This window comes from Muntiacus reevesi, chromosome 14, assembly GCF_963930625.1.
Source record: "Muntiacus reevesi chromosome 14, mMunRee1.1, whole genome shotgun sequence".
Lineage (NCBI taxonomy): Eukaryota > Metazoa > Chordata > Mammalia > Artiodactyla > Cervidae > Muntiacus > Muntiacus reevesi.
The window spans coordinates 43,925,081-43,950,627 of NC_089262.1; the positions used below are offsets into that span (position 1 = coordinate 43,925,081).

The 25,547-nt window shown below is 35.5% G+C and overlaps 1 protein-coding gene across 1 annotated transcript in view; it reads right to left on the reverse strand.

Annotated features, from left to right (window-relative positions):
- Positions 1–25,547, reverse strand: part of ARL15 (ADP ribosylation factor like GTPase 15) — a 448,900-nt gene that overhangs the window by 261,364 nt on the left and 161,989 nt on the right. The window contains exon 3 of the mRNA XM_065905256.1: positions 12,271–12,330. Coding sequence (XP_065761328.1) covers positions 12,271–12,330 — 60 coding nt within the window. The remainder of the gene's footprint in view (positions 1–12,270; positions 12,331–25,547) is intronic.

Sequence of the window (25,547 nt, forward strand, 5' to 3'; positions counted from 1 at the left end):
TAACAGTTTAAAACACTTATATTTTTAATCCTAATAATCCAGCTATATATGATTATATAGTATTGGATAGTTTCTAAGTCTTTCCCAGTCACATTTATCTTTTTTTAAAACCAGGGATGTTAACTAAGCCTGTTTAAAATAATTCTTTACTGGAAAGCAATAAAAGGAAAGGGTCATAAGTCCTCCACAAAACATACTTCCAATGATTTTTAACCTGAGATGACTGAAAGAATATATTTTAATTTCTAAAGGTATAAACTATTTTTAATAGTCTTACTGTGGTATCAGTTCAGTCCGGTCGCTGAGTCGTGTCTGTGTCTTTGAGACTCCATGGACTGCAGCACACCAGGTCTCCCTGTCCATCACCAACTTCAAGAGTTTACTCAAACTCATGTCCATTGAGTCGGTGATGCCATCCAACCATCTCATCCTCTGTCGTCCCCTTCTCCACCCACCTCCTATCTTTCCCAGCATCAGGGTCTTTTCAAATGAGTCAGCTCTTTGCATCAGGTGGCCAAAGTACTAGAGTTTTTTTTGACATACACAAAGTACCTATATTTAAAGTATACAATTTGATAAGTTTTGACAAATGTAATCATCTGTGAAACCATCACCACAATCAAGATACTAAACATATCCATCACCCCCCATAATTTTATGAGCCTTTTAATTTTTCCTCTACTCTTGTCCCTGTCTCTAACCCTCAGAAAATCATTGAAATGCTTTTTGTCACTGAATATTAGTTTGCATTTTCTAGAACTTTATACAAATTTATTCCAGTATGGGAATACTACTCTACATACTCCATTTTGTCTGACTTCTCTCACTCCACATAATTATTTCAAGATTTATCCATGTTGTGGCATGTGTCAATGGTTCATTCTTTTTATTGCTAAATACCATTCCATTGTATGGATATACCACATTTTATTTATCTATTCACCAAATGATCATGTGTGGGTTGTTTCCAGTTTTGTCCTATTACAAAAAATCCTGCTGTAAAAATTTACATACAGGATTTTGTATAAACACAAGTTTTCCTTTGTCCTAAGAGTAGAATGGCTTGGGAGATTAGTTTGCATTTACCTTAAGAGACTGCCACACTGTTTTCCGAAGTGGTTGTATTATTGTACATCTGTACTGGCAGTGAACGAGAATCCTAGTTTTTCTACATCTTTATCAATATTTGATAAAGTTAGCTTTTTAATTTTAAACATTTTAATATGTGTGTGGTGATTTTAATTTCTATTTCCCTAATGACATAACATTAAGCATCTTTGCATGTGTGTATTTACCTTCTTTTTATTTTCTTTGATAAAGTATATATTTAAATTTGTTGCCCATTTTTAAGAGTTTGTCTCTTTTATTATTAAACTCCCAGTATTCTCTATATATTCTGGATTTAAGTTATTTATCAGATATATAATTTCCAAATAATGTTTACCTAATCTTGGCTTGTATTTTCACTAACAGAGTCTTTAAAAAAGCAAAAGTCTAAGTAATATGAAACCCAACATACCAATTTTCTTTTTATGGATTATGCTCTTGGTTTCTTACCTAAGAAATCTTTGCAGAATCCAAGGTGATAAAGATTTGCTCCTATGTTTTCTTCTAGAAGTTTTATAGGTTTAGGTCACATATTGAGGTCTAGGATGCATTTTGATTTAAATCTTGTACACGGTATAAGGTTCACAGGGCTTCCCCGGTGGCTCAGACAGTAAAGAATCTGCCTGCAATGCAGGAGACCTGGGCTTGATCCCTGGGCTGGGAAGATTCTCCTGGAGCTATAAATGTCATATGTCATTATTTTTGTCTATTTGCTATAAAATGGATTTAAATCAGAAAACACATTATACATGGTCATGAATGTAAAAATTTTATGTGTATTTCCAAAAAGTATACTTTCTATATGAGAGCAAAAACTATATAATTTTCAATGAGATCAAATTTGTTAATTGTCTATTTAAATGCTTTAGTACATGCACTTAGTACATGTACTTGGTCTTCTGAATAAAGCATGGCTAAATTCTTCTACTAATTATGATCTGTTGATTTTTTCTTATATTTTTCTTAGTTTTAGCTTTATAGAATTATACAGTTAAATCTATTAAGGTAAATGCTCAGTTAATTTAGTATGTCAATATAAAATATCTCATTTATTCTCATTTATGTTCTTTGCTTTGAATTTCATTTCATCTGATACTAAGATTTCTCCTAGTACTCTCTTTTCAATGGCCTATTTTTAGGGTATCTTTTCTATCCTTTTATTTTTACCTTACTGCATCTTTTTGTTATAGAAGTATCTCTCATCATCAGATATAGCTGAATATTTTATAATCAGTGTTTTACATCACCCACATTATAAAAGAAGAATTGAACCTATTTGATAGTTATTGCAAATACTAATGTATATATAGATGTTTTCTATTTATTATAACCTTTTGCTTATTATTTTGGGTTTCCCCCCCTGCCCCCGCCGCCATTCATGTGTTTTGTTCAATTTATCAAATCTTCTTTGCTTTCTATCCTTGGAGTGAATGTATTTCATAAACTTAAAAAAAAAAAAAATCTCATAAAAAACAATCCACACAATATTAAAAAGCAAAAAACCTATTTGAACACAGTAAACTCTAATTGCATTCTATAAGATAACCTACATTAGCTGAATATCTAACCTTTCAGACATATTTTTTTTTAAGTATTTTTGTATATATCATCCTACTTTTATTGTTATAGTGTTTATTCTTAATTTTAAATCCTGAATTTAAATTTCATCAACTCAATGGATGTGCATTTGAGCAAACTCTGGGAGACAGTGATGGACAGGGAAGCCTGGCATCCTGCAGTCCATGGGGTCGCAGAGTTGGATAAGACTTACTGACTGAAAAACAATATTTAAACTTTGGTTTTTCTTTGGTTTATTATAATCTTACTCTAAATATGTAAAGAATACAGTCTAATGGTTTTTCCTCTTTACCAGAAGGCAGATGACTCTGCCATCTCTCATGCTGAAATGAGAAATAATGCTGCTTTTTTGTGTGTGTTTCTGTGATGACAATAGTTTGACAATAGTTTCTCCTTCTTTATGATACATCAAAGTATGGGCACTCAGGGCTCACTAAATTTCAGTACTATTTTTCATATTAGAGGCTTTTTAAAAAAATTATTTCTTTGATTATTTTATTCTCTCCAGCTTCTCTTTACTTTTCTTTTAGAGCTCTTCATTTTGAATTTTTAAGTCAAATTTTAATCTCCCAAGTTCTATGTTACATTCTTTTTCATGAATACAAAACCTTTCTCCATCTTGCTGAATATCTTCTTCTGATCATTCCATTGGACATCTTTTTTTCTGACTTTTGATTGGGTGTCTTTCTTTCATGGTGTTGATTTCCCTCATTTGTGGTGTGTCATGATTATATGCTTATTCTTTACTTGAAAATCTGTTTGCCAGCTCTTCTGTTTACCACTGCCTGTTTCTGGTGATTAACAGAGGACAAATGGCTTGTCTCCCTTGTGTGTGGGCTTTCTAACCCACCTGGCAGTCAGTACATTACTTGGGCACTGCTCAACCTCCCTGAGTCTAGCACCCACACTCAAGGATTTAGTTTGTGGGTAAACACAGCTGCCATCCACTATCTAACACAAAAAGAAAAGAAAAACAAAGGCAGAGCTCCAAATGTAAAGTCCCAATTAACAACTCTGATAAGCTCCCTGATTAATAATCCTGATGATTTCCCCTTCTATTTCATATTTCCATTGTCTGTACCTCTAGCTTTGTCTGTTCTCCTTTTCTATTGTAGATTTAAGTCTTTGCTATAGATTTAATTTATTATTAGTGTTTGTTTCCTAATATTTTTGTCATTTCAAGAGATTTTGGCAAGGGAGGGAAAATAGACACAATAAAAAAAATCAACCTTTAATTTTCAATCATAAAAGCTCCCATAACTCTATTAAAATAATTAATATGATAAAGTTTTCACATTATTACCTCTCACAACAATGCCATGAGTATCAGCAAATTTCAAGACTAAAATAATCAAGCATTTTCAATAGAGTCTTTAGATAATACTTTGGACCTCAAAAAATTAAAAGAAACAAATCTGTGACACCTCAAAAGCAAATCTAACCAGTTATATTTCATTTGGTTCCAGCATATATCAGAGAATCAATCCAGTCTGATAAGTGATGAATAGCTACAAACATATTACCTCTTCAACAACTGTCAAGTTGATGTTCTAATCGTAGGAATCTAGTAAAGCTATTTAATTTTTCTGAGAACTTTCATAATTGCTATAGCCAACATCTCTCTCTCTCATCAAAATATGCAAAGAAATGGGCTCAGAAGAGAGAGCATGTATATGTGTATATGGCAGGGAAGAAACTGTATCATCAGGGCCTAGAATGTAGTTAATATTCATTAACAATTCACTGAAATGAATTCAACAACAACAGCAAAACATTTTGCCTCTGAAGAATCTAACTTTACTCTAGCATCTTGGGGCATAATTTGGCAAATTTCCCTTCAGCTTATAACTACGGATATACTTTATACTACATACAACAAACCCTTAAGATTATTATTGTTCTTTTCAGTTCCTCAAAACTTTATAGTCTAGTATGGTAAATTCCAGTATTGAGTACAAGATGCAAGTAGGATCATATAGAAAGGACAAAGAAGAAGACAGAGGAAAAAACAGTCTAGGAACAGATGGGACAAAAGTCAGAGGTGACAGGAGGCTTGGTTTATGCTGGGACAAGACTGAACCAATCCCACTATTACCTCCTTGACTTTCATCTCGTCTGTTCCTTTCCCTGGACTGTCTTTCTGTTATGCCTTGTCCTTTCTGTACAATCAAATGGCATGTTGTCTGTTATAATACATCTCATGCATGCATGCGTCCTGAGTCGCTCCAGCTGTGGCCCACTCTTTGCAACCCTTTGGACTACAGCCCACCAGGCTTCTCTGTCCATAGGATTCTCCAAATAAGAATACTGGAGTGGGTTACCATGCCCTCCTCCAGGGGATCTTCTCAATCCAGGGACTGAAACTATGTCTGTTACGTTTCCTGCATATGGTTCTTTATTGCTAGTGACACCTGGGAAGCCCAGTACTTCTCATAACAGACTATAATGCTTCCCAAAGTAAAGACCACAGTGACAGCACCTTTGCTAAGTTAGTGTTAGTTATTTTATGGATATTTGGTCTGCCTCACACTACTTTTTTCATACAAAAAGAAAACTTTGAGATTTATTAAAATGCCTACTGTATAAATAATAATAATTGACAAAGTCAGGGATAAAGGAAAGTAGAGAAAATAATCCAGTTAGAGACTGGCTCTATGGTTCTCAGAGACTGAGGCAAAGTAAATACTGTAAGTTTTTATATAAAAAATAAACTAATTATGTTATACCAAAAACAGAACATTTATAAGTATCTCCGGCTGCTAGAAAAGAAAGTGGTGTTGGAAAAGTTAAATGCCTTGCCCAATGTCCCCTGGCTTCCTTCATTAGATGAAAATACTGGTCTCTTGACTTCAGTGTTATTGCTGCAATATCACACTGAAACCAAATACACAGTGAAAATTAGTTGCTATTATGGCAATCCCTGGGAGAAACACAGATACCTATTCCCCTGTGAGGGATAAGAAATTAAGCTAAGAACCCAACACAAATGTTCTGTGAGGAAGCTGGATAGAGTGAGAAGATATGAAATGACCTGATCACCCTTAAAGAGGAAACAGTGGTGAAGCAGTAATCTCAGAGGCACATATAAGATCCCTACTGCCAGAGGGAGTGAGAGGTTTAAAAGACTGGGAAACCAGTTTCTAGAACATTCTATATATACACAGAGTCTTAGAAGAAGCAAAGTGTTAAGCACTATACTAAACTATGACTGAGAAGACAGATTTTAAAAAACTTCCTAGGGCACTGGTCCAGAAGAAAACAAAAATTAAGGTCAAGTCTACATCAGCCAGTAACAGACTTCTGGGCCCTCAGATTCATTTATTTGGCTCTCCTGACTGTTTGGCTCAGTTTTCCCTTAGCAAGTGTAAAAAATGCTTGAACACCACCACCCTGGGATCCTGTTCAACCAATTCAGATAGCTGTGGCCTTTTAACTCACATCCAAGTGACTTGGCGTTGTACCAATATCATTTCCCCTAGTAGAGCCTAAGCGAGAGAGTACACAGCTCAGAGAGCCAGGAGTTAACTGGCTGTTCCCATTCCAGAAAGGTCTGGTTCTTTTCCTAGATAAGGAAACAATACTATATCAAGATGTTTCTATCATTCAATATTACATATCACACTGGATCCACAACTATAAAAAGAGAATTAGTGGCAATACCACTGTCTATTCTTAAAGCATCTCTCTTGAGGCGCTTTAGGCAACTGAACTTTACTTTTCCAGCCCAATCCCTTGGGAAATAAACAGTGATGATTTATTAAAACTTACATTTTACAGATAAGAAAGACTAACAAAAAGAAGCTGAAATGCAGAAGGGGACAGAGTGTCTTGAGGCTACACTCTACTTGTTGAACCACATTTCTTCCTTATACAAAAGATATAGAAAGATCTTCCTTATACAAAAGATACAGAACACGCACATTTACTCATGTAGCTGACTGTCACTTACTTCACAGCACAGTGATAAGGTACTCTGTGGACCTGGCCATATTTGGGCCCCCACTCTGTGCCACCATGTTCCTTTGCCAGGGTCATGGTTTCCTGCCTTTTCTCCCATGAAACCCGTTTTTGAAGATGTCTAAAACAGTTTTTGAATGGCAAGTTCCTTCCTCCTACACCAGCAAAAATCTAGGCAATTCCAATTGTTCCTTACAACAATGTGACCATAATAACCTCTTCAAGTTTGTCTGCCTGTAATCAGTCTTTTTAAAAAATATACAACCAATTTATTGGCTTATATTGCCTCGATTCCTCCTGTCTTTATAGAATAGCATGACCCTCAGAGTCAGGGGGTACCTTAAACTTATAGTTATTGAGTTGCATTATTTTTTAGTAAGAGGCAGTAATGACCTTATAGAGGGAATAATCATAATATACAAAGAACAGTGAGAATGCATCAGATAAAATTAGAGAGCTATTACTCCCTCCAAAGTAAGTTTTAATAAAAGATTCTGAAGGAAGACAGCTTTATTTTGGTGAAAGACATCGAACAGCCTGGGTACAAAAACCAGAGATTATAAGAAGCAGGCAGTAGTGCCCCCTGGGTTGCCTGTTAAGAAGTCTGCCCTGTACAGTTTCTGGAGAACTTTAGAAATGCAAATAACCTGGACAGATTAACAGCACCCGAAGATAACTAGCAGGATACAAAGAAACAGCACCTTTCACTATGAGGAGGCGTATTCCTTCAGGCAAACAAAGAAACAGGACAGAGTCAACATCTGTTTCATATAACAGCTTGGCTGCTGAGAGAAGCAAACTTTAAAAAATGGCTTAGCTGACAACCCTCAAAAATCATTCAGTCACTATTGCACGGGCTGAAGTAAATAAACACAACTTGCACTTTCCATACTACCCTCACCGCCTTCCTCTAAAGGAAAGAAAGTGCAAACAAAAATCCTCTTATCTTCCCTTTTGATTGGCAACTAACAGCAATGAATCCTGAAGTGTGAAAGATAGCTAACTGATTTTTAGCTCTGCCCTGCCTTCCCCAAAGTCAACTGGGAAGATAAGATGGCCAAAGAGTATTTTGGGTGGGGAGCATGGCCAAGAGAGGGGGGTGGGGAAACAATTCAGACATAACTCATTAGAATATTAAAGGGAAGAAAACAAGTCATTTGGCAAAACCAACCATTTTTTGCTTGGTTCCAGAATTCAGTTCAAGAAAGAAAAAGCAATATTATGATGTCTGGATCCTTATCAATAAGTGGTAACAAACCAAATGTGTTAAGAGATGAAATTTTCCTCTCTGAATTCTATCAATTTGTAAACAAAATTTCAGAACCAAGACAAAGCCATCTAAGAAGGTATAAAAATCTATTCATAGATTTAAGAACTGGACATTTCTAAGATGAAAAATTATCAGTGCTATGATGTCACTGCAGTGACTACTGCATCCAACTCAGTTAAACGCCAGATGCTTTGCTTACCTTAGTAATGTGGTTAAAATACATAAGTCAAACAGAATGAAAGCAACTGAGAGGCACTAAGACAGACAAGAGATTTTTCTGGTGGAATCTGAAAAGAGAAAAATGGTGATTAGGTGGAAAAGGACAAAAACATTTACTACTAACACATGTGCAGTGGCAAAAAATATGCTGGGCAGATAACCAAGAAGCCAACGAGGTCCTTTCAGTGACTTTCAGGTAGAATACCATGCATATACGGGAGAGAGATATGACCACAAAGGAAAAAATCATATGTGATTTGTTTTATATTCAGAGAACTAGGGATGAAAAAGGCATTATTCAAAGGTGCTTTTGTGGGGTGTAAGGATCCTGATGCTGGGAGGGATTGGGGACAGGAGGAGAAGGGGACAACAGAGGATGAGATGGCTGAATGGCATCACCAACTTGATGGACATGAGTTTGAGTAAACGTTGGGAGCTGGTGATGGACAGGGAGGCCTGGCGTGCTGCAATTCATGGGGTCGCAACGAGTCTGACACGATTGAGCGACTGAACTGAACTTGTGGGGTGTGAGGGAGTGAGGGTATAACTATAAAAAAAGTAAATCTTCCAGAAATTAGGGCCAGACAGTTTCTAAGTACTCGACCTACATTAACTAATTTGGTCCTCACAAGGATTACATGATATAGGGACTATTAGTACTACAATTTATAGGTAAGGAAACAAAGATACAGGAAAGCAGACTTATCTGGAACCATAGAGAATGGCTGAGCTTAGAAACAAGTCACCAGGAGGAAGGAAAATCCTTTGAAAGATTAATCTGTCTATCCAGGATCCTGCTTGGTGTTTTGCACAACATCCAGAAAAATAAAAATAATAGAACAAAACAAGCAGAGTAATTAATTAAAGCTGAAGGAGAAAGGATATAGATTAGTTTAAAAAAGACTTTCCAAATTAAAGAATATGCAGGAAAAAAAAAATTTCACTGAGAGATACTACAGAATGACCTCCGTAGGGATCAGAACTGGATGGTGTTAAAAAAATTAATTCCTTCCAGTATGGAAGGGATTAACCCAGAACTTTGTTTTAGGCCTATAAGAAACATTTGGCTCTAATTCAAGGAGAGAAGTTTAGTTCACATTAAGAGTCTCCCCTTGTGTTGATTAGCCTATCTAGGCAGGGACTATGCTTGTGTTGACGCTATAACCACCAACATTTTCTAGAACTCGGCCTGAGCATATAATATGTATTCAGTAAATATTTGTTGACTGAATTGGAAAAAATAAAAGAGCATGAAAATGACAAGTTTATGGTAGATTCTGTAAGTTTTAGAAACTGCCTAGAATAAGTTAAGACTCTGCTTCAGAAGGCAGTCTTGAAGAAATCAGAAGAGGAAAGCACAGCTACAGCACCAGAGTCACAGTTAAAACGGAGCAAGAGTTGACTTGACAGCTAAATAAAGAGAATAAGCCAGAAAATGAAGAATAAAAGCAGCTGCAATGATTAGGGATAACATCCCACAGTTTCGAGCAGAGTGGAGTGTTCATGTGTAATCAACACACATGTGTTAATGAAAATAATAACAACACGTGAAAACTTTAAATTGTTCATATAATAGTGGTAAGAACAGCAGCAGACAACACCTGGGAGCACTTCTCTTGTGCCAGGCACTGGGCAAAATACCTCATTTACAGAGTACCCTGGTTAAGTGCAAGGGTTCAGATCAACTCTCAGAAATCCTTCTCCAAGTAACTTTGAACAAACCACTTGACCTGTGTCTAGGTGTCCTGTGTCTCACTATCTGTCAGATAATAACAGCATCTACTCTCTAGGCATGAAGTTGCAAAGATTAAGTGAGAATGTGTGTGGAGAGAAAAAATAAGAAATTTTAGAATTCTAGAGTAATCGGTACAGCCTGATGAGTAGGACAGGTAAGACGAGGAGAACAGGTCATTTTCAAAATAGTGTAAACAGGACTCAACCATCATACCACTGGGCTGGATTGTCTCTTTGTTTCATCCTTTATATTTACTTCCCTTTTAATTTCATTATTTTCAAAATTAATTTCAAATATTGGTTTTCATGAATGTCTCTATCACTGAACCACAGGTCTCTGTAAATATCATTTATTCCCAGTCCCTAGAATCATGCTTGACACATAAATAATTGTGCTAGAATGACTGCATGAACAGTAGGAAAACATCATTTGAGAAAACTGCTATGAATGAAATTTATAGGAATTTTTAGGTGCAAGATGTAAGAAATATCCTCATAAAAGAAAACATTGAAATAGCATAGAATTCTCTGTAATATAAATTAAGTAGTACACACACACACATCAGTGTGTGTATAAACATAAGGTTTGCTATTTATAGTAAGATCTACCAAAAGTGACTTTCATTTAACTCCATTAGTCATTGTTATTTCACTCTAAATCATTTCTTACTAGACAATGAACACAAGCTCACGCTTCTTCCTATTTTGAAGAAGTAAGAAATATAAGAGAGGTTAGGAGCAGGTGATGGAAAGCCTTGGAACCATGTGAAAAGGGTAGAAGAAGGAATCAGAAGGGAGAAACGGGCTGGGCCAATCTCCTGAATTAACCCTAGGAGAAGCAGAACTTTCAGAGCATTCCAAACTTCAGCACAGTTCGGGCTCTTAGTATCTGCCTACCTTTACACCTATCTTCTTGAGTTTCTTCCTTGATTTCAGAATCTTCGCCTGGATTGACAACCTGCAAAATTAAACCCTGCTTGGGAACAGATGGATTCCCACCTTATACACCCCTTTCCTCTAATTTGATCTTTTGAATTGTACTGAGTTTCAATGGCACAGTTAAGATTATAATAAATTCTGGACTTTTGAAAAATTGTTAAGATGCATTATACATTTTTTATATCATCGAAGTAAACATCAATAATAAACATCTTAATTCATCAAGAGTTTCTTACATTTGGAGGGTATTTAATAAAAATTTTGCATCTAGTCTAGTAATAATAATATTAAGTATCAATAATATTTTAAAATAATAGAATTCTCAAACCATTCAGTTTGATTCCATGGATGTTTATACTATGTTCTCTGAAGTCACAAAGTAATATTAAAATATTTAATACAAGTCTCAAAATTTTTGCACAGAAAAATTTTCTATTATAAGAACATTCATGTTTTATCATTTTTTCAGTCAAAATGACAGAACCAATGTCAAAGAAAAACCAGAATTTATCAATCACAGTTTATTTTAAATATTAATACTATAAAGTCAAAGTGGCTATAAAACAGTCTGACAGAAGTAAACCTGGAAAGATCAGCCAATACATTACATAAAAATAAGAAGGCATAAAAATACTATTAAGATGGCATAAGGTCTGGGTTTTAATTTCATCAATCTAATAACAGGTCACAGAATGAGCTTAAAAAAACAAAAAAAAACAGAGTAAGGTCAAAATCACAAAGTGGTTAAAGAGATGGAAGAGAACTCTCTTCTAAGTCATTAAACTCACCCATACTATACTGAATTCCAGAGCACTTATCATTTTCCTATGCCATTAGAGAACTTAGCAGGTTCACTGAATTGACTGATTGCTTTGTTAACCTACTTACATGGGTTAAGACCCTGACCAACATAAAACACAATCAAAAAAATCCCAGGCAGAGAGTGCAATGAAAGACTGAGTGATGTATAGTTTGGGGTAAAGCCTATCCAATAAATGTGCTTGACCAACAAAGAACCTATTGGCAAAGATTTATTATCAGAACAAACACATTCTAAAAAGATCTAATGCAATAAAACCTGCAATATGAATACAAACTACTCTAAAATACAGTTCTTTGCATAATGTATAGCTTTTTCCTATGATTATATTAAAATTCTTAATTTTTTACATTCAAGAATAAATTTCATAAGAGAAGTAAAACCGAGTATAGAGTATGAAATGGCACTAGTGTAGCACTACATAAATAAACATACATTATCGTTATGTCAATTAGAACTCTTCAACTACCTTTAAAATATATATAAAGAAAAAAAAATATTTCTAGGAAATGTATTATCAAGAGAAAAGGTAAAAATAAGTCACCTCCTAGAATAATACATCATTATCATGTTTTAATTATATGTAACACATTAATATAAACTTAGTAGAAGTCAGAGTCAGACACAGAAAAGATATATGATATACCTCCGAGTTCTTTTACATTCAAGATGGCATTCTGGAATGGCACTGCTTTTATACTAAAACCTATAATTAGAAAACAAAAAACAAAGAATTAGCAACTTAACTTTTAAAAATGTATAAGGTTCTCAAATTCTCTCTTTTTGGCAGATGAAGAACTATTTTTCATAGCTCATATTTTTACCAGAAACACATAAGATGAATTATAACCTAGTATTATCTTCTATCATTTTACAAAATATAGTTGTATGCTACAGCAAAATATAGCTCTTTTCTTCCAAATACTGCCTCATTCCGTCACACATAATGGCTCTTTGTAAATTTTACCAGTTGTGAGAAAGACACTTGAAAGTATAGAGAAACTCCAAAGAAAATATTAAACTTACCATGATCTTTACATCTAATTCCTAAAGTTAATTTCCCCTCATATATAACTTAGCAACCCTAAAGCATCTAAATTATAACCATCTTATATTGGAATTACATAGTATTTATATTAGTATTTTCTTTCAAGGACATGGTTAAAGTCATACATAAATTTTTCTTAGACGTACAATCATAATTACCCATTTATGCATTTTATAATGCATTTAATAAATGATTTTTATTATCAAAGTATATTCTGCATATAGTGCTATGATTAATTCTGTATTTAGGACTTAATTATCATAATCTAAGACAATCAATTCAGGTGTAATGTGAATGTACATTTACCTACACACACACACACACACACACACACAAAAATACATAAATTGAATATTTCTGAAATGATCCACAAGAAACTGGAACATATAATGGGGGAGAACTAGGTATCTATAAATCTTAAATAGGAGAGATTCTTTAGTTTCATTTAAAGGTTTTGTATATACAGGTACTTCTTTTTCAATTAAAAGCTCTGCTACTTTTTTAAAAATTTATGTATTTTTAACTGGAGGATAATTGCTTTACAATGTTGTGTTGGTTTCTGCCATGTATCAACATGAATCAACACAGGTATACACATGTCCCCCCCAACTCTTGGACCTCCCTGCCACCTCCCACCCCATCCCACTACTCAAGGTTGTCACAGAGCACCAGATTTGAGCTCCCTGCATCATACAGCAAATTCCCACTGGCTGTCTGTTTTACACATGGTAATGTATATGTTTCAATGCTACTCTCTCAATTCATCTCACCCTCTCTTTCCCCCACCATGTCTACTATTCTGTTTTTTATGTCTGCATCTCTGTTACTGTCTTGCAAAAAGGTTCATCAGTACCATGTTTCTAGATTCCACATACATGCATTAATATATGATATTTGTCTTTCTTTTTCTGACTTCACTCTGTATACTAGGTTTTAGGTTCATCCACCTCATTAGAACTGACTTAAATGCATTCCTTTTCATGGCAGAGTAATATTCCATTGTATATATGTACCATAGCTTCTTTATCCATTCATCTGCCAATGGACATCTAAGCTACTTTCATGTCCTAGCTATTGTAAATAGTGTTACAATGGACGCTGGGGTACAAGTATCTTTTTCAATTATGGTTTCCTCAGGCTATATGCCCATTAGTGGGACTGCTGGGTCATATGGTAGTTTTATTCTAGTTTTTTAAGGAATTTCCATACTGTTCTCCATAGAGGCTATATCACTTTTCCATCAACAATGCAAGAAGATTCCCTTTTCTCCACACCCTCTTCAGCATTCACTGTTTGTATATTTTTTGCTGACTGGAGTGAGGTGATACCTCATTGTAATTCTGATTTGTATTTCTCTAATAATTAATGATGTTGAGCATCTTTTCATGTGTTTATTGGCCATCTGTATGTCTTTGGGAAAAAAATGCCTGTTTAGGTCTTCTGCTCATTTTCTGATAGGGCTGTTTGTTTTTCAGGTATTGAGCTGTATGAACTGCTTATATATTCCAGAGATTAATCCTTTGTCTGTTGTTTCATTTGCAATTATTTTGTCCCATTTTGAGGGCTGGCTTTCAATCTTGTTTGTTATTTCCTTTGCAAAAGCTTTTCTTTACAAAAGCTTTTAATTAGGTCTCATTTGTTTATTTTTGTTTTTATTTCCAGTACTCTAGGAGGTGGATCAAAGAGGATCTTGCTGTGATATATGTCAAAGCGTGTACTGTCTATGTTTTCACCTAAGAGCTTTATCATTTCTGGCCTTCCATTTAAGTCTTTAATCCATTTTGAGTTTATTTCTGTGTATGGTATTAGGAAGTGTTCTAGTTTCATTCTTTTACATGTAGCTGTCCAGTTTTCCCAGCAATGTTTATTGAAGAGGCTGTCTTTTCTCCACTGTATATTCTTGACTCCTTTGTCAAATATAAGTTGCCCTTAGGTGCATTGGTTTATCTCTGGGTAAAAGCTCTACTAATTTCTAAAGCTTATTGAGTAATTCCTGAGCACCCAATTGATTTAAGGTATTAAGCATTATTTAATATGTACAATTACAAGATAAATAAGACACAGTTATCCTTTCAAGAAATTATCAACAAGGTGGAAGGGAAAACATACAAATACTTTCACTGAAGCAAGAGCTAGAAAAGTTAAAAAGTGCCGAGAAAGGTAAAAAGATGTAAATTACTACATGTGTAAAACCAATTCTTTTATATGGTTTTTACTTTATACATAAACAAGTTAAAATGTGCCTTATTATATACTCCACTCTATTATTACCACTCCTCTGCTGCGTACTGCCCTAGAGCTTTAAGATTCTATACATTACCTTTAACCTAGGAGTCAGAAGCTCTATGAATGTGGTCAACTTACTAGCCTTGGTTTTCATTGTTTGTAAACCGGGATGATAATATCCACATCACAAAGTTGTGATAATGCATGTATTATCTTTATCACAGAGCCTGGTACAAATAAGCATACAACATAAAACTGCCAACTTTATATTTCAATTGATGCCATGTTGATGATTTAATCATTAGGTACACATACCTTTTGCCTACCTGAATATATTACAGACTCCTAAGATAGAAATTCTGGTACTCATTTATTAATCTAAGTACTTAGTTGGAGCCATGAGTGTTATTACTGAATGAAAAGTATCTTTGCTGAAGTTTACACTCAACTGGAGTGTAAACAGTTGAAATGTGTTGTGTTGTCATTGTTGTCCAGTCGCTAAGTCAAGTCTGACTCTTGGCAATCCCATGAACTGCAGCACGCCAGGCTTCCCTGTCCTTCACTATCTTCCAGAGTATGCTCAAACTTATGTCTATCGAGTTGGTGATGTCATCCAACCATCTCATCCTCTGTTGCCCCCTTCTCCACTTGCCCTCAATCTCTCCCAGCATCAGGGTCTTTTTTAATGAGTTGGCTCTTCGCATCAGTGGCCAAAGTATTAGCGCTTCAGCTTCAGTATCAGTCCTTCCAGTGAATATTCCATGTTCATTTCCTTTAGGATTGACTGGTTGGATCTCCTAGCAGTCCAAGGGACTCTCAAGAGTCTTCTCCAGCACCACAGTTCAAAAGCATCAATTCTGTTCAGCCTTCCTTATGGTCCAACTCTCACATCCGTACACAACTACTGGAAAAACCATAGCTTTACAGAGCAAATGTTTGTTGGGTTCCCTAAGAATCTTTCAAAGCATACTCTTTCAGAGTGGCTTTAATGCAGACAGACACAGTGGGTACAGCATTGTGGTTAATGGTAGATGCAGTCACTGAAGCTTAGCAAACTAGCAAGAGGAGTAGGAGGCAGTGCCCTGTGGCTGACACACCGGCATGTACCTTGACCTGGAGGAAAGCCTCTCCAGGTGTCTGGCCTCTGGGAAGTTAATGAAACTCAGTGCCAATCACAATACTCATGCTGGCACTGAAATCTGCCCACGGGAAACTTAGACGCTTGAATGTATCTGTCTACCTCACAGGGGTATTAAATGGATTAAAAGGCAATGATTACGAAATCCTGAAAACAAAAACCCTATATAAGTGCTAAACAGTCTATCAGTGGTTATGTTCAGGACAAACCCAAGTATGAATTTCCAGAGAAATGGGACAAACCCCAACTTTGAAAAATAGTTATGGAGCATATTAGCAAAGTTTAATCTGCTTTGATTCTTAAAAGCTGACAATATGCAGGCAACCAGAAGGAAGCAGTATTTTTCTGGTAACTGCCACACCCATATGCAAAATACAACTTTAGAAATTTACTGATCTAACAGGCATATTATATGATGATTCCCATCTTGAATCCTTGCACAGACTACAAAACTGTCCTCCAGCATTCACTCTAAGCAAAGTAAACCAGCAATGTTATTTATAGGCATATAAATGTTCCTTCAGAATACTCATAAATGTTTTCTCTTCACATAGAACATGTGTGGCTAGATTTATACTGCAAAGGTATATGTAGTCTTCCACTTTGCTGTCTTCATATTATTTTTACAATATAGCTGTGGTAATTAATGTTTAGAGGATGAAGCTTAGATAACTAGTCCAGAGAATGTACTATTCATAGAAGAGAAGCAATATTTTTCTATGTTATTAATCCTGCTTGCAAGGACTAAGAAGAATTAAAATGTAAGGACACATTTTTGGTTCACCAAAAGGGCAATCAAGAAGAACCACCAGATCAACTGTATTTTATTCCTTTACATTGAATTAGATGAGGTCAAGAAGGGAAATTCATATTTAGTAGGGATATAAAGGTCAATTCATCAAAACACCTCTTTTGAAGGATCACTCTGAAGAATAAAAATCTGTGGATTGCATAGGCTCCACAGTAAGAACAGTAATCTGGGTTCAAATTCTGGGTCTACCATTATTAATTGTCTGAACAAGTTATTAAATCCCTTTGTGCCTCAGATTCCTCATTTGTAGAGGAAAATAGTGCTATAAAGTGTTTTTTTTTTTTTAAAGAAGTAAAACTAAATATTGCGATTACTAATGGTCATCAAATGACCACGGAAAGCTTTTTCCCAATCAAAATCATGTGTGGCCTCAAGTTCAGGTATATTATGAAAGCAGTGGAAAAAGTAAGAGTTGCTGAAGACACAATCAAAAACAAACATTTATTGAGGACTTCCATAGACTAAATATTTGTGGTTCTCCTTAGCATTTCTTTCCCTCTCCATCAACCAGTCACCAAAACCTTTCAGTTTCATCTGCCTAAGAGTTCTCAAATATGCCTACTTCTCTCCATCCTCACAGCACAACTTTGATCATCTAGTGAGCCTCCTAAAGAAACTCTGTCATCAGCCCCCTCATCATCCTCATACACCAGCAGGTGTTTTCCTGAAATGAACCTCTGTTCACATCATTCACCTAGTTAAAAGGGTCTGATAGGTTCTCACTTCTCAGGAGATAGTTCAAAATATCTAACAAAGCTCTATCAGATCTGATTCTTCTTTCCTTCTCTAGGCTTATTTTGTACCATCTCCCCCTCATTTATATTTGGTTTCTAAAACAAGCTATATTCCTTCCACCTCAGGGCCTTTGCACCTATTGCTGCATAAGTGTGTGTTCTTTGCCCCTCTGGCAAACTAGTCATCTTTCAGGTGTTTGAACTTCATTTCACCAGGCAAGCTTTCTCTCTGTGTTCCTAAAATAGGTTGACTTTTTTTTTTTTGGATCTGTGTGCTTCTACATGACTTTCACACTCCTAATTACATAGTTTATTTATTTATATCTGTTCCCACAGTAGACTGAAAGGATTCCTAACAGAGACACAATGTATGGTGTATCTTGTATGCCAGTGCTTGGTCATAATAGGATCTCAGTATTTGTTTAAAGATCTATGTGAAGGGTTTATATTTGTCAGCCCTCCATATCCAAGGGTTCTGCATCCACATATTCAACTAACTGCAGATCAAAAATATTTGGGAAAAAAATTCCCAGAAAATTTCAAGTAACAAAATTTCAATTTGCTGTGCACAGGCCACCATTTACATTGTATTAACTATTATCAGTAATCTAGAGATAATTTGAAGCATACAGGAGGATGTATGTAGGTTACATACAAATGCTGTATTTTTATATAAAGGACTTTAGCATATTCAAATGTTGATATCCATTGTAGGGGAGGATGGTCATGGAACCAGTCTCCCTCAGATACCAAGAGACAACTGTATTTCCTAATTTAGCTGTTATGACAATCCTTAAATTAATGAGTAACTACTGTTCCAGGAAGAAAATGAAGCCTGGAAGGGTTATGGACCTGGACAAAAGGGTGAAGTGCTGCATTTAAAACCTGAACTCAGGTCTCATCAGTCCACCAGAACTCCACCCTATAGCACCTCCTCCACATACCAACAAGCTGATGTACTTTATACTATTTTGTACAGTTTTGAACCTAAAGACTGGTGGAGCTGACTGGAAAAATACACATATATACCTAATGAGTCCACTAATTTGTTTTCCCTCCTGTTTTATAAATAATCCAACACAAGGAATCTCTTTTGATTCTTGTGTTCTCAGGTCTGTACTACATTGTCTTATTAACAGAATAAAATTAATTGTATGAGTTTAGAGAGTACTTTTTATTAGATGTTATTAATAAAACTATGACCTTAGGAGGCAAGGGAAAATGTTGACCTGACTCAGTCATGACAGGGTGTTTGCTCTGTTGCTTCTTCAAAAAACAAAAGCATTCCTCTGATGCTCTTTTCACAAGGAGGCAGTGAGTGGATGGGACAAGACAGGGTCTTAGAAGTCCTAGTTGACAGCTCTTAGACTCACCAGCCACTTTTTCCCATTGATTTTGAATCTCCCCCTCTAACATTTAGATTCCACTATTTGAATTAAACAAGGAAGAGGGAATAACAGTAACAACTGAGTCAATCATCAATGGCCTCCAGTATTTGGCTGAAGGGCTCATGGGTAGGTCTCCTGACTCCATTCAAACAATTTGATGGCTGAAGCCTAAGTTACGTAGTCATTTTTTCCTGGCCTATTTAAGCTACATTAGTAAGACTGAAACCTCCCCTAAGATTTAACCCCACAAATTTTAATAAATATATGACTTAGTAACTCTTTGGGGAAATAATTGCTTGCATAGACTCAGTTTTTGTCTTTGAGTCCTTAAATCCAAAAAAGCCTGTGATACAAGGGAGATGGATTCGAAAACTTTTATGCAGGGAAAGCATTACCGGAATCGTAACAAAATTAGATTTGGGAGGGAGGTGAGTCTATTTTTATTCATTGTGTGGAACACAGAAGTATTTAACTTGGACCCACAGACCAACCTCTACTATCCCCCCACCTCCCATAACACATTCTCAAGTCTGCACATTTGTACACAGATACTGTGTGTTCTTCTCAGATCCCTGGGTCACTAAAGAACTGCTAAAGGAAAGACATTCTACAGATCTGGTAGCCTTGACTTGAACCAAGGTCATGATTAATGGCCATGGTAGTTTTGTGATGTTTGGACAATGGTCTAGTGAAATTTTAAATATGATTTCAACATCATAAAAGGAAATTTAATCTATCAGCATTTATAAAACACAATCCTTTAGCAGATACAAAATCTGATTTTCTAATTTATTTCCTAACATGTATGCACAAAATACTAAAGTTATTAAAATCTTGAAATTTTCATAAACTTTCTATATTTATTTCAAATTATAATTATTTTCTATTTTAGCTGAATGACATAACATTTCACAAATTTTCAAGTGCAGCAATATACATCCCTAGAAGAGATTTTTCAACCTTTCTCAATTCCAAGTGTTCAATTTTCTCTAGATTGTTCTCTGTGTTACAACAATATATTATCCTAAACCTATAGATTCCACTTCTCTGGTTTAAAAAAAAGAGTGAATACTGTGTAATCTACAGGTTAACAACCCCTTTTATCAACAAATTCTTTGTGCTGTTATACAGTCAAGGAATTCACTCTGGACAAAGTTCACTTTTGTTTCTAGACCAATGTGCAAGCTATTCAATTTTTTTCCCCTATATCAGCAGGACCTACTTTTTGCAGGATTTCTTGGTCCTTTGAGTTTTGACAATTTAAGTATCTTTTAAAAATTATGTCAAAGTAAAGAACTGCCGAAGTTAACAATCCAACACAGTTAGGATTCCCTTGACTTATGAAGAAAAGGCAGGCATTCTTGCTTTGCTGAATTAAATAGACATATCCTTCTTGTGATGTGTTTTCATTTTAAGAAACTAATTCTCAATTTATCTTTTCAACTGTTCCAAACTCTCCCAACAAATATTTCATTTTTAATTGGCTTGATAGACTCAAAACACTATAAAATAAAGAAAATTTAATAGAATAAAATTTCACACATAATTTGACCATACCAACAAAGCCTATTGTTATTTTTTACATTTTTTTCCCATTTTCAATTCAAAAGCAGTTTTGCAAGGCTTAATTTTCAAAATGTAAATTTAATTTTCCTCTACAGAAAACTGTATATGTTTCTCAATACATGGTAATTTCAATTGATGTACCACAATTTAATTAACAGACTCCTTTGATACAGAACATTTAAATTACTTTAAAGTTTCAGTTATACAAAATGTTGCAATCATTTGTTCATATAGTTTCTTTGAAATTACATGCTTACAGTAAATTCTCAGTTGACACTATTACTAGGCCAAAGGAAGTAAATATTTTTGGTAACCTTTAATTCATATGAATAACTGCTTTCCAAAAAAAGTGGGGGGCAACACCAATCACAATGTCACCAATAATTCATGTGCATATGAAGGTAACCACAATCTTAACAGCATTGGGACAAAATTTAACGAAAAGTTTGGTAAATTTAGCTATAAAATTAACATTTTATTCATTTTCTAGTAAAACTGACTTCTGATAAAGCTGTACCTTTCTGTTTCCCATTAATTCTTTTTATGAATATCTCTTTATGAACTTAGCTTAATTTATCAATTAGATTCTCGGTACTATTTGAGAATGTGACTGAATTCTCTAAATGGGACAGTCATAAACTCTTGCCTATAATATTTTATACAAGTATTTCTTAATAGCATTGCTTCCACTTATATTTTTCCTCTTAATTATAGCTTTCCAGTCTTTCAAAATTTTCATATAGTTAGGTCTCTTGCTCCTTCACTGTGTACATTATTCTCCATAGGCCTCCTGTGACTGTTTTCCCATCTCCACATTCAATGTTCACAAGCATGTGTGGCTTTCTGACCTCCGCCACTGGGTTCTGTCATTTATTATAGGACCTTTCTTCTAGCTCCTTTGTTCTTCTTTAGTTACATACATATACAACAAAAGGAACTGGAAGTTGGGTTTGAGCATAGCAGCAACAACTATCTGGAACTGTGGTGGGGACTGGGTTGTATGGGTCCACTGATAAATCATTCTGCTTAGTTCTCCTCTGCCTCCACCCCTCCTTCCTCTGTCACCACTAGTTTCTCCAACATCTTGCCCACCTTCATTAGCTACAATAAACACACAGACTCAACCAACAAGCATCTACCCCTTCTCTTCTATATCCTCACTTCACACCTCATGCCCAACTCTGCTCTTCTTAATCATTACAAGGCTCTCCCACTGAATACAGGGACCCTCACCTTTGTTAAGAAAGGTCTCTGGGCATTTTCTTACATGCTTTTCTGTCCTTTTTATACCAGCAAACAGAGTTCTTTCTTCCCTTATCAGTGTTGCCCAGGACAAGCTTTGTTTCCTTATGCTTTTGTCACTTTATCATTTGTTGTTGTTCAGTTGCTAAGTCAGGTCCAACTCTTAGCAACCCTATGAACTGCAGCACACCAGGCTTCCCTGTCCTTCACTATCTTCTGGAGTTTGCTCAAACTCATATCCGTTGAGCTGGTGAGGCCATCCTGCCATCTCATCCCATCTCCCCCTTGTCCTCCTGCCTTCAATCTTTCCCAACATCAGAGTCTTTTCCAATGAGTCAGTTCTTCATATCAGGTGGCCAATGTATTGGAGCTTCAGCTTCAGCATCAGTCCTTCCAATGAATATTCAGGGTTGAATTTCTTTAGGATAGACTGGTTTGATCTCCTTGCTGTCCAAGGGACTAAGAGTCTTCTCCAGCATCACAATTCAAAAGCATCAATTCTTTGGTGCTCAGCCTTCTTTATGGTTCAACTCTCACATCTGTACATGACTACTAGAAAAACCACAGTTTTGACTATATGGATCTTTGTCAGCAAAGTGATGTCTCTTTTTTAACATGCTGTCTAGGTTTGTCATAGATTTTCTTCCAAGGAGCAAGCGTCCTTTATATTTTGTGGCTGCAGTAACCGTCCACAGTGATTTTGGACTCCCCCAAAATAAAATCTGCCACTATTTCCACTTTTCCCCCATCTATTTGCCATGAAATGAGGGGACCAGATGCCATGAATTTAGTTTTTTGAATGTTGAGTTTTAAGTCAGTTTTTTCACTTTCCTCTTTGACCCTCATCAAGCAGCTCTGTAGTTCATCTTCACTTTCTGCCATTAGAGTGGTATCATCTCTCACCTCTTAATAATGTCCCACTTTAAGTTGTGACATTTGTTTATATGTGGACCTTTGGATTTCCATATACTAACTTTCAGGGAATTTGTTTATCTATCTGAATGAATTCAATATTTGGCTAACATTTGTCCACCATTCTGTCTGCTTCTAATCTTAAAGACAACATTCTCCAAAACTAATGATCAAAGTTATCCTTCAAATTTTCACATCTCCAAAATTATCAACTCTAAATTCATATTAGCCATCTCTTAATTTGATATAAAATTTCAGATTTCATCAAATTTTCTACATAGAAAACATAGCAAACATACAAAGTTCTACTTATCCCTTGCCAATCTGGAAGCCCTTTCTTTCTTTTTTCTTGCCTGATGCACTGCCTAGAATCTCCACTACAATGCTGAACAGAAGTGGTGATAACAGACATCCACGTCTTATTCTTTATCTGACTGGGAATAAGTTTTGTACTTCATCATTAAGTATGACAATAGCTATAGATTTTTATAAATGGCCTTTAAGAGTTGAGAAAATTCCTTTCTGTTCCAACTTTGGTGAGAGTTTTTTTTTTTTATCAGAAATCAATATTTTTTGTTTGTATCTCTTAAGATGATCAATATCAGCTTACTGGTAATATAAGTTAAATTTATTTATTTTTGAAGGTAAAACCAGTCATGTATTCCCAGGATAAATATTACTTGGTCATGATATATTAAAGGATAATACCCATTAATATACTACTGTTAGATTTTATTTGCTAGATTTTTGTTTATATTTTTGGCATCTGTGTTCATGAGGAATACGGTATGTTACTTTTCTTGTAATATTGTTGTCTGGTTTTAACATCAAACTTGCTGGTCTTATAGGAGGAATTTGAAAGTTTTCCCTCTTCTTCAATTTTCTGAAAGACATTATATAGCACTGGCATTAGTTTCTCTTTCAAATGTTTGAGAAAATTTACCAGTGAAACCAACTAGCTTTTTAAAAAACTATAATTTCAATTTCTTTACTAACTACAGATCTGGGTGTTCTATTTATTCTTGAATGAATTTTGATGATTTATCTTTCAAGGAATTTGTCCATTTAAGTTGTCAAATTTACTGGCATAAAGTTGTTCATAATACTTTTTTTAAAAAAAAAGATATATACATATATTTTTCCTTTTGAACTGTGCTGGGTCTTCATTGCTGCATGTGGGTGTTCTCCAGTTGCAGAGAGTGGGGGTTACTCTTTGTTGCAGTGCACAGGTTGTAGGCACAGAGGCTTTCAGTAGTTCTAGAGCGCTGGTTCAGTAGTTAGTTGTTTTGTGGCATGTGGGATCTTCTCAGACCAGGGGTCAAACCTGTGTCTCCTGCATTGGCAGGCGGATTCATTACCACTGAGTTGCCAGGGAAGTCTCCTGTTCATAATATTCTATTATCCTTTTAATATCTATAGAATGTACCTCGATGTAACCTCTCTCATTTCTGATGTTATAATTAGTGCCATCTCTTTTTTCCTCATCAGTTTGGCTAGAGTTTTTATAAATTTTATTGATCTTCTCAAAGAACCAGCTTTTGATCTAATGAGCTTTCTCTATTGTTTTTCTATTCCACTGATTTTCACTTTGATCCTTATTATTTCCTTTCTGTTGCTTACTTTGGGTTTAGTCAGTTCTCATTCCTTAAGGTGGAGGCTGAGGTTACTGATTGAAGGGCCTTCTTTCCTGATTCAGGGGTTTAGAGCTATGAAATGCCCCCACTGTCCTGACTTAGAGACATCCCATAAATTTTGATGCGTTGTATTTCCATTCTGTGTAAAATACTTTACAATTTCTCTTTTGATTTCTTATTTGATCCACTGGTTATACAGAAGTAGTTCAGTTTCTTAATATTTGGGGACTTTTCCAGAGATGATCTTCTTATTGGTTTCTAATTCAATTCCACTGAGGTCTGACAATGTATTTTAATCCTTTTTAATTTACTGAAACTTGTTTCATGTCCTCAAATATGGTCTTATTTGAGAAGACGGTTCTCTGTCGCTCTTGGGTAGCTGCTGCTGCTGCTGCTAAGTCGCTTCAGTCGTGTCCGACTCTGTGCGACTCCACAGATGGCAGCTCACTAGGCTTCGCCGTCCCTGGGATTCTCCAGGCAAGAACACTGGAGTGGGTTGCCATTTCCTTCTCCAATGCATGAAAGTGAAAAGTGAAAGTGAAGTCGCATAGTCGTGTCTGACTCTTCGCGACCCCATGGACTGTAGCCTACCAGGCTCCTCCGTCCATGGGATTTTCCAGGCAAGAGTACTGGAGTGGGTTGCCATTACCTTCTCCGGCTCTTGGATTCTATAAATGTTAATCAGGTCAAGATTGTTGTTGTTTAAGTCTACTACCTGTTGGCTGATTTTCTTCACATGTGTTCTATCATTAATTTAAAGTATTGAAATCCTTGTAATTGTGGGTTTTGTCAGTTTTTGCTATGTGTATTTTGAAGCCATTATTACATACGTAAATGTTTTAGCATCATTATGTCCTCTGATTCAGACCCCTTCATCCTTATGAAATGAACTTCTTTATCCCCAGAATTATTCTTTCCTCTAAGGTCTACCTTGTCTGATATAATATAGCCACATCAACTTTCTTTTGATTCCCAGTAGCATGATATATCTCTTTCCATCTTCTTACATTTAGCCTACCTGGGTCTTGTTTTTAATCTAATCATACCATTTTCAATTTCTTCACTGAGGAATCTAAACCTTTTACATTTAATTTGATGACTGATGGTCAGATTTGAATGTTATCACCTTGCTATCTGTTTTCTACCTGTCCCATATATTCTTATTTCCCTTTTTCCTGTCTTTTTTGAAACTATTTTTTGTAATTCTGTCTTATCTAATTTATT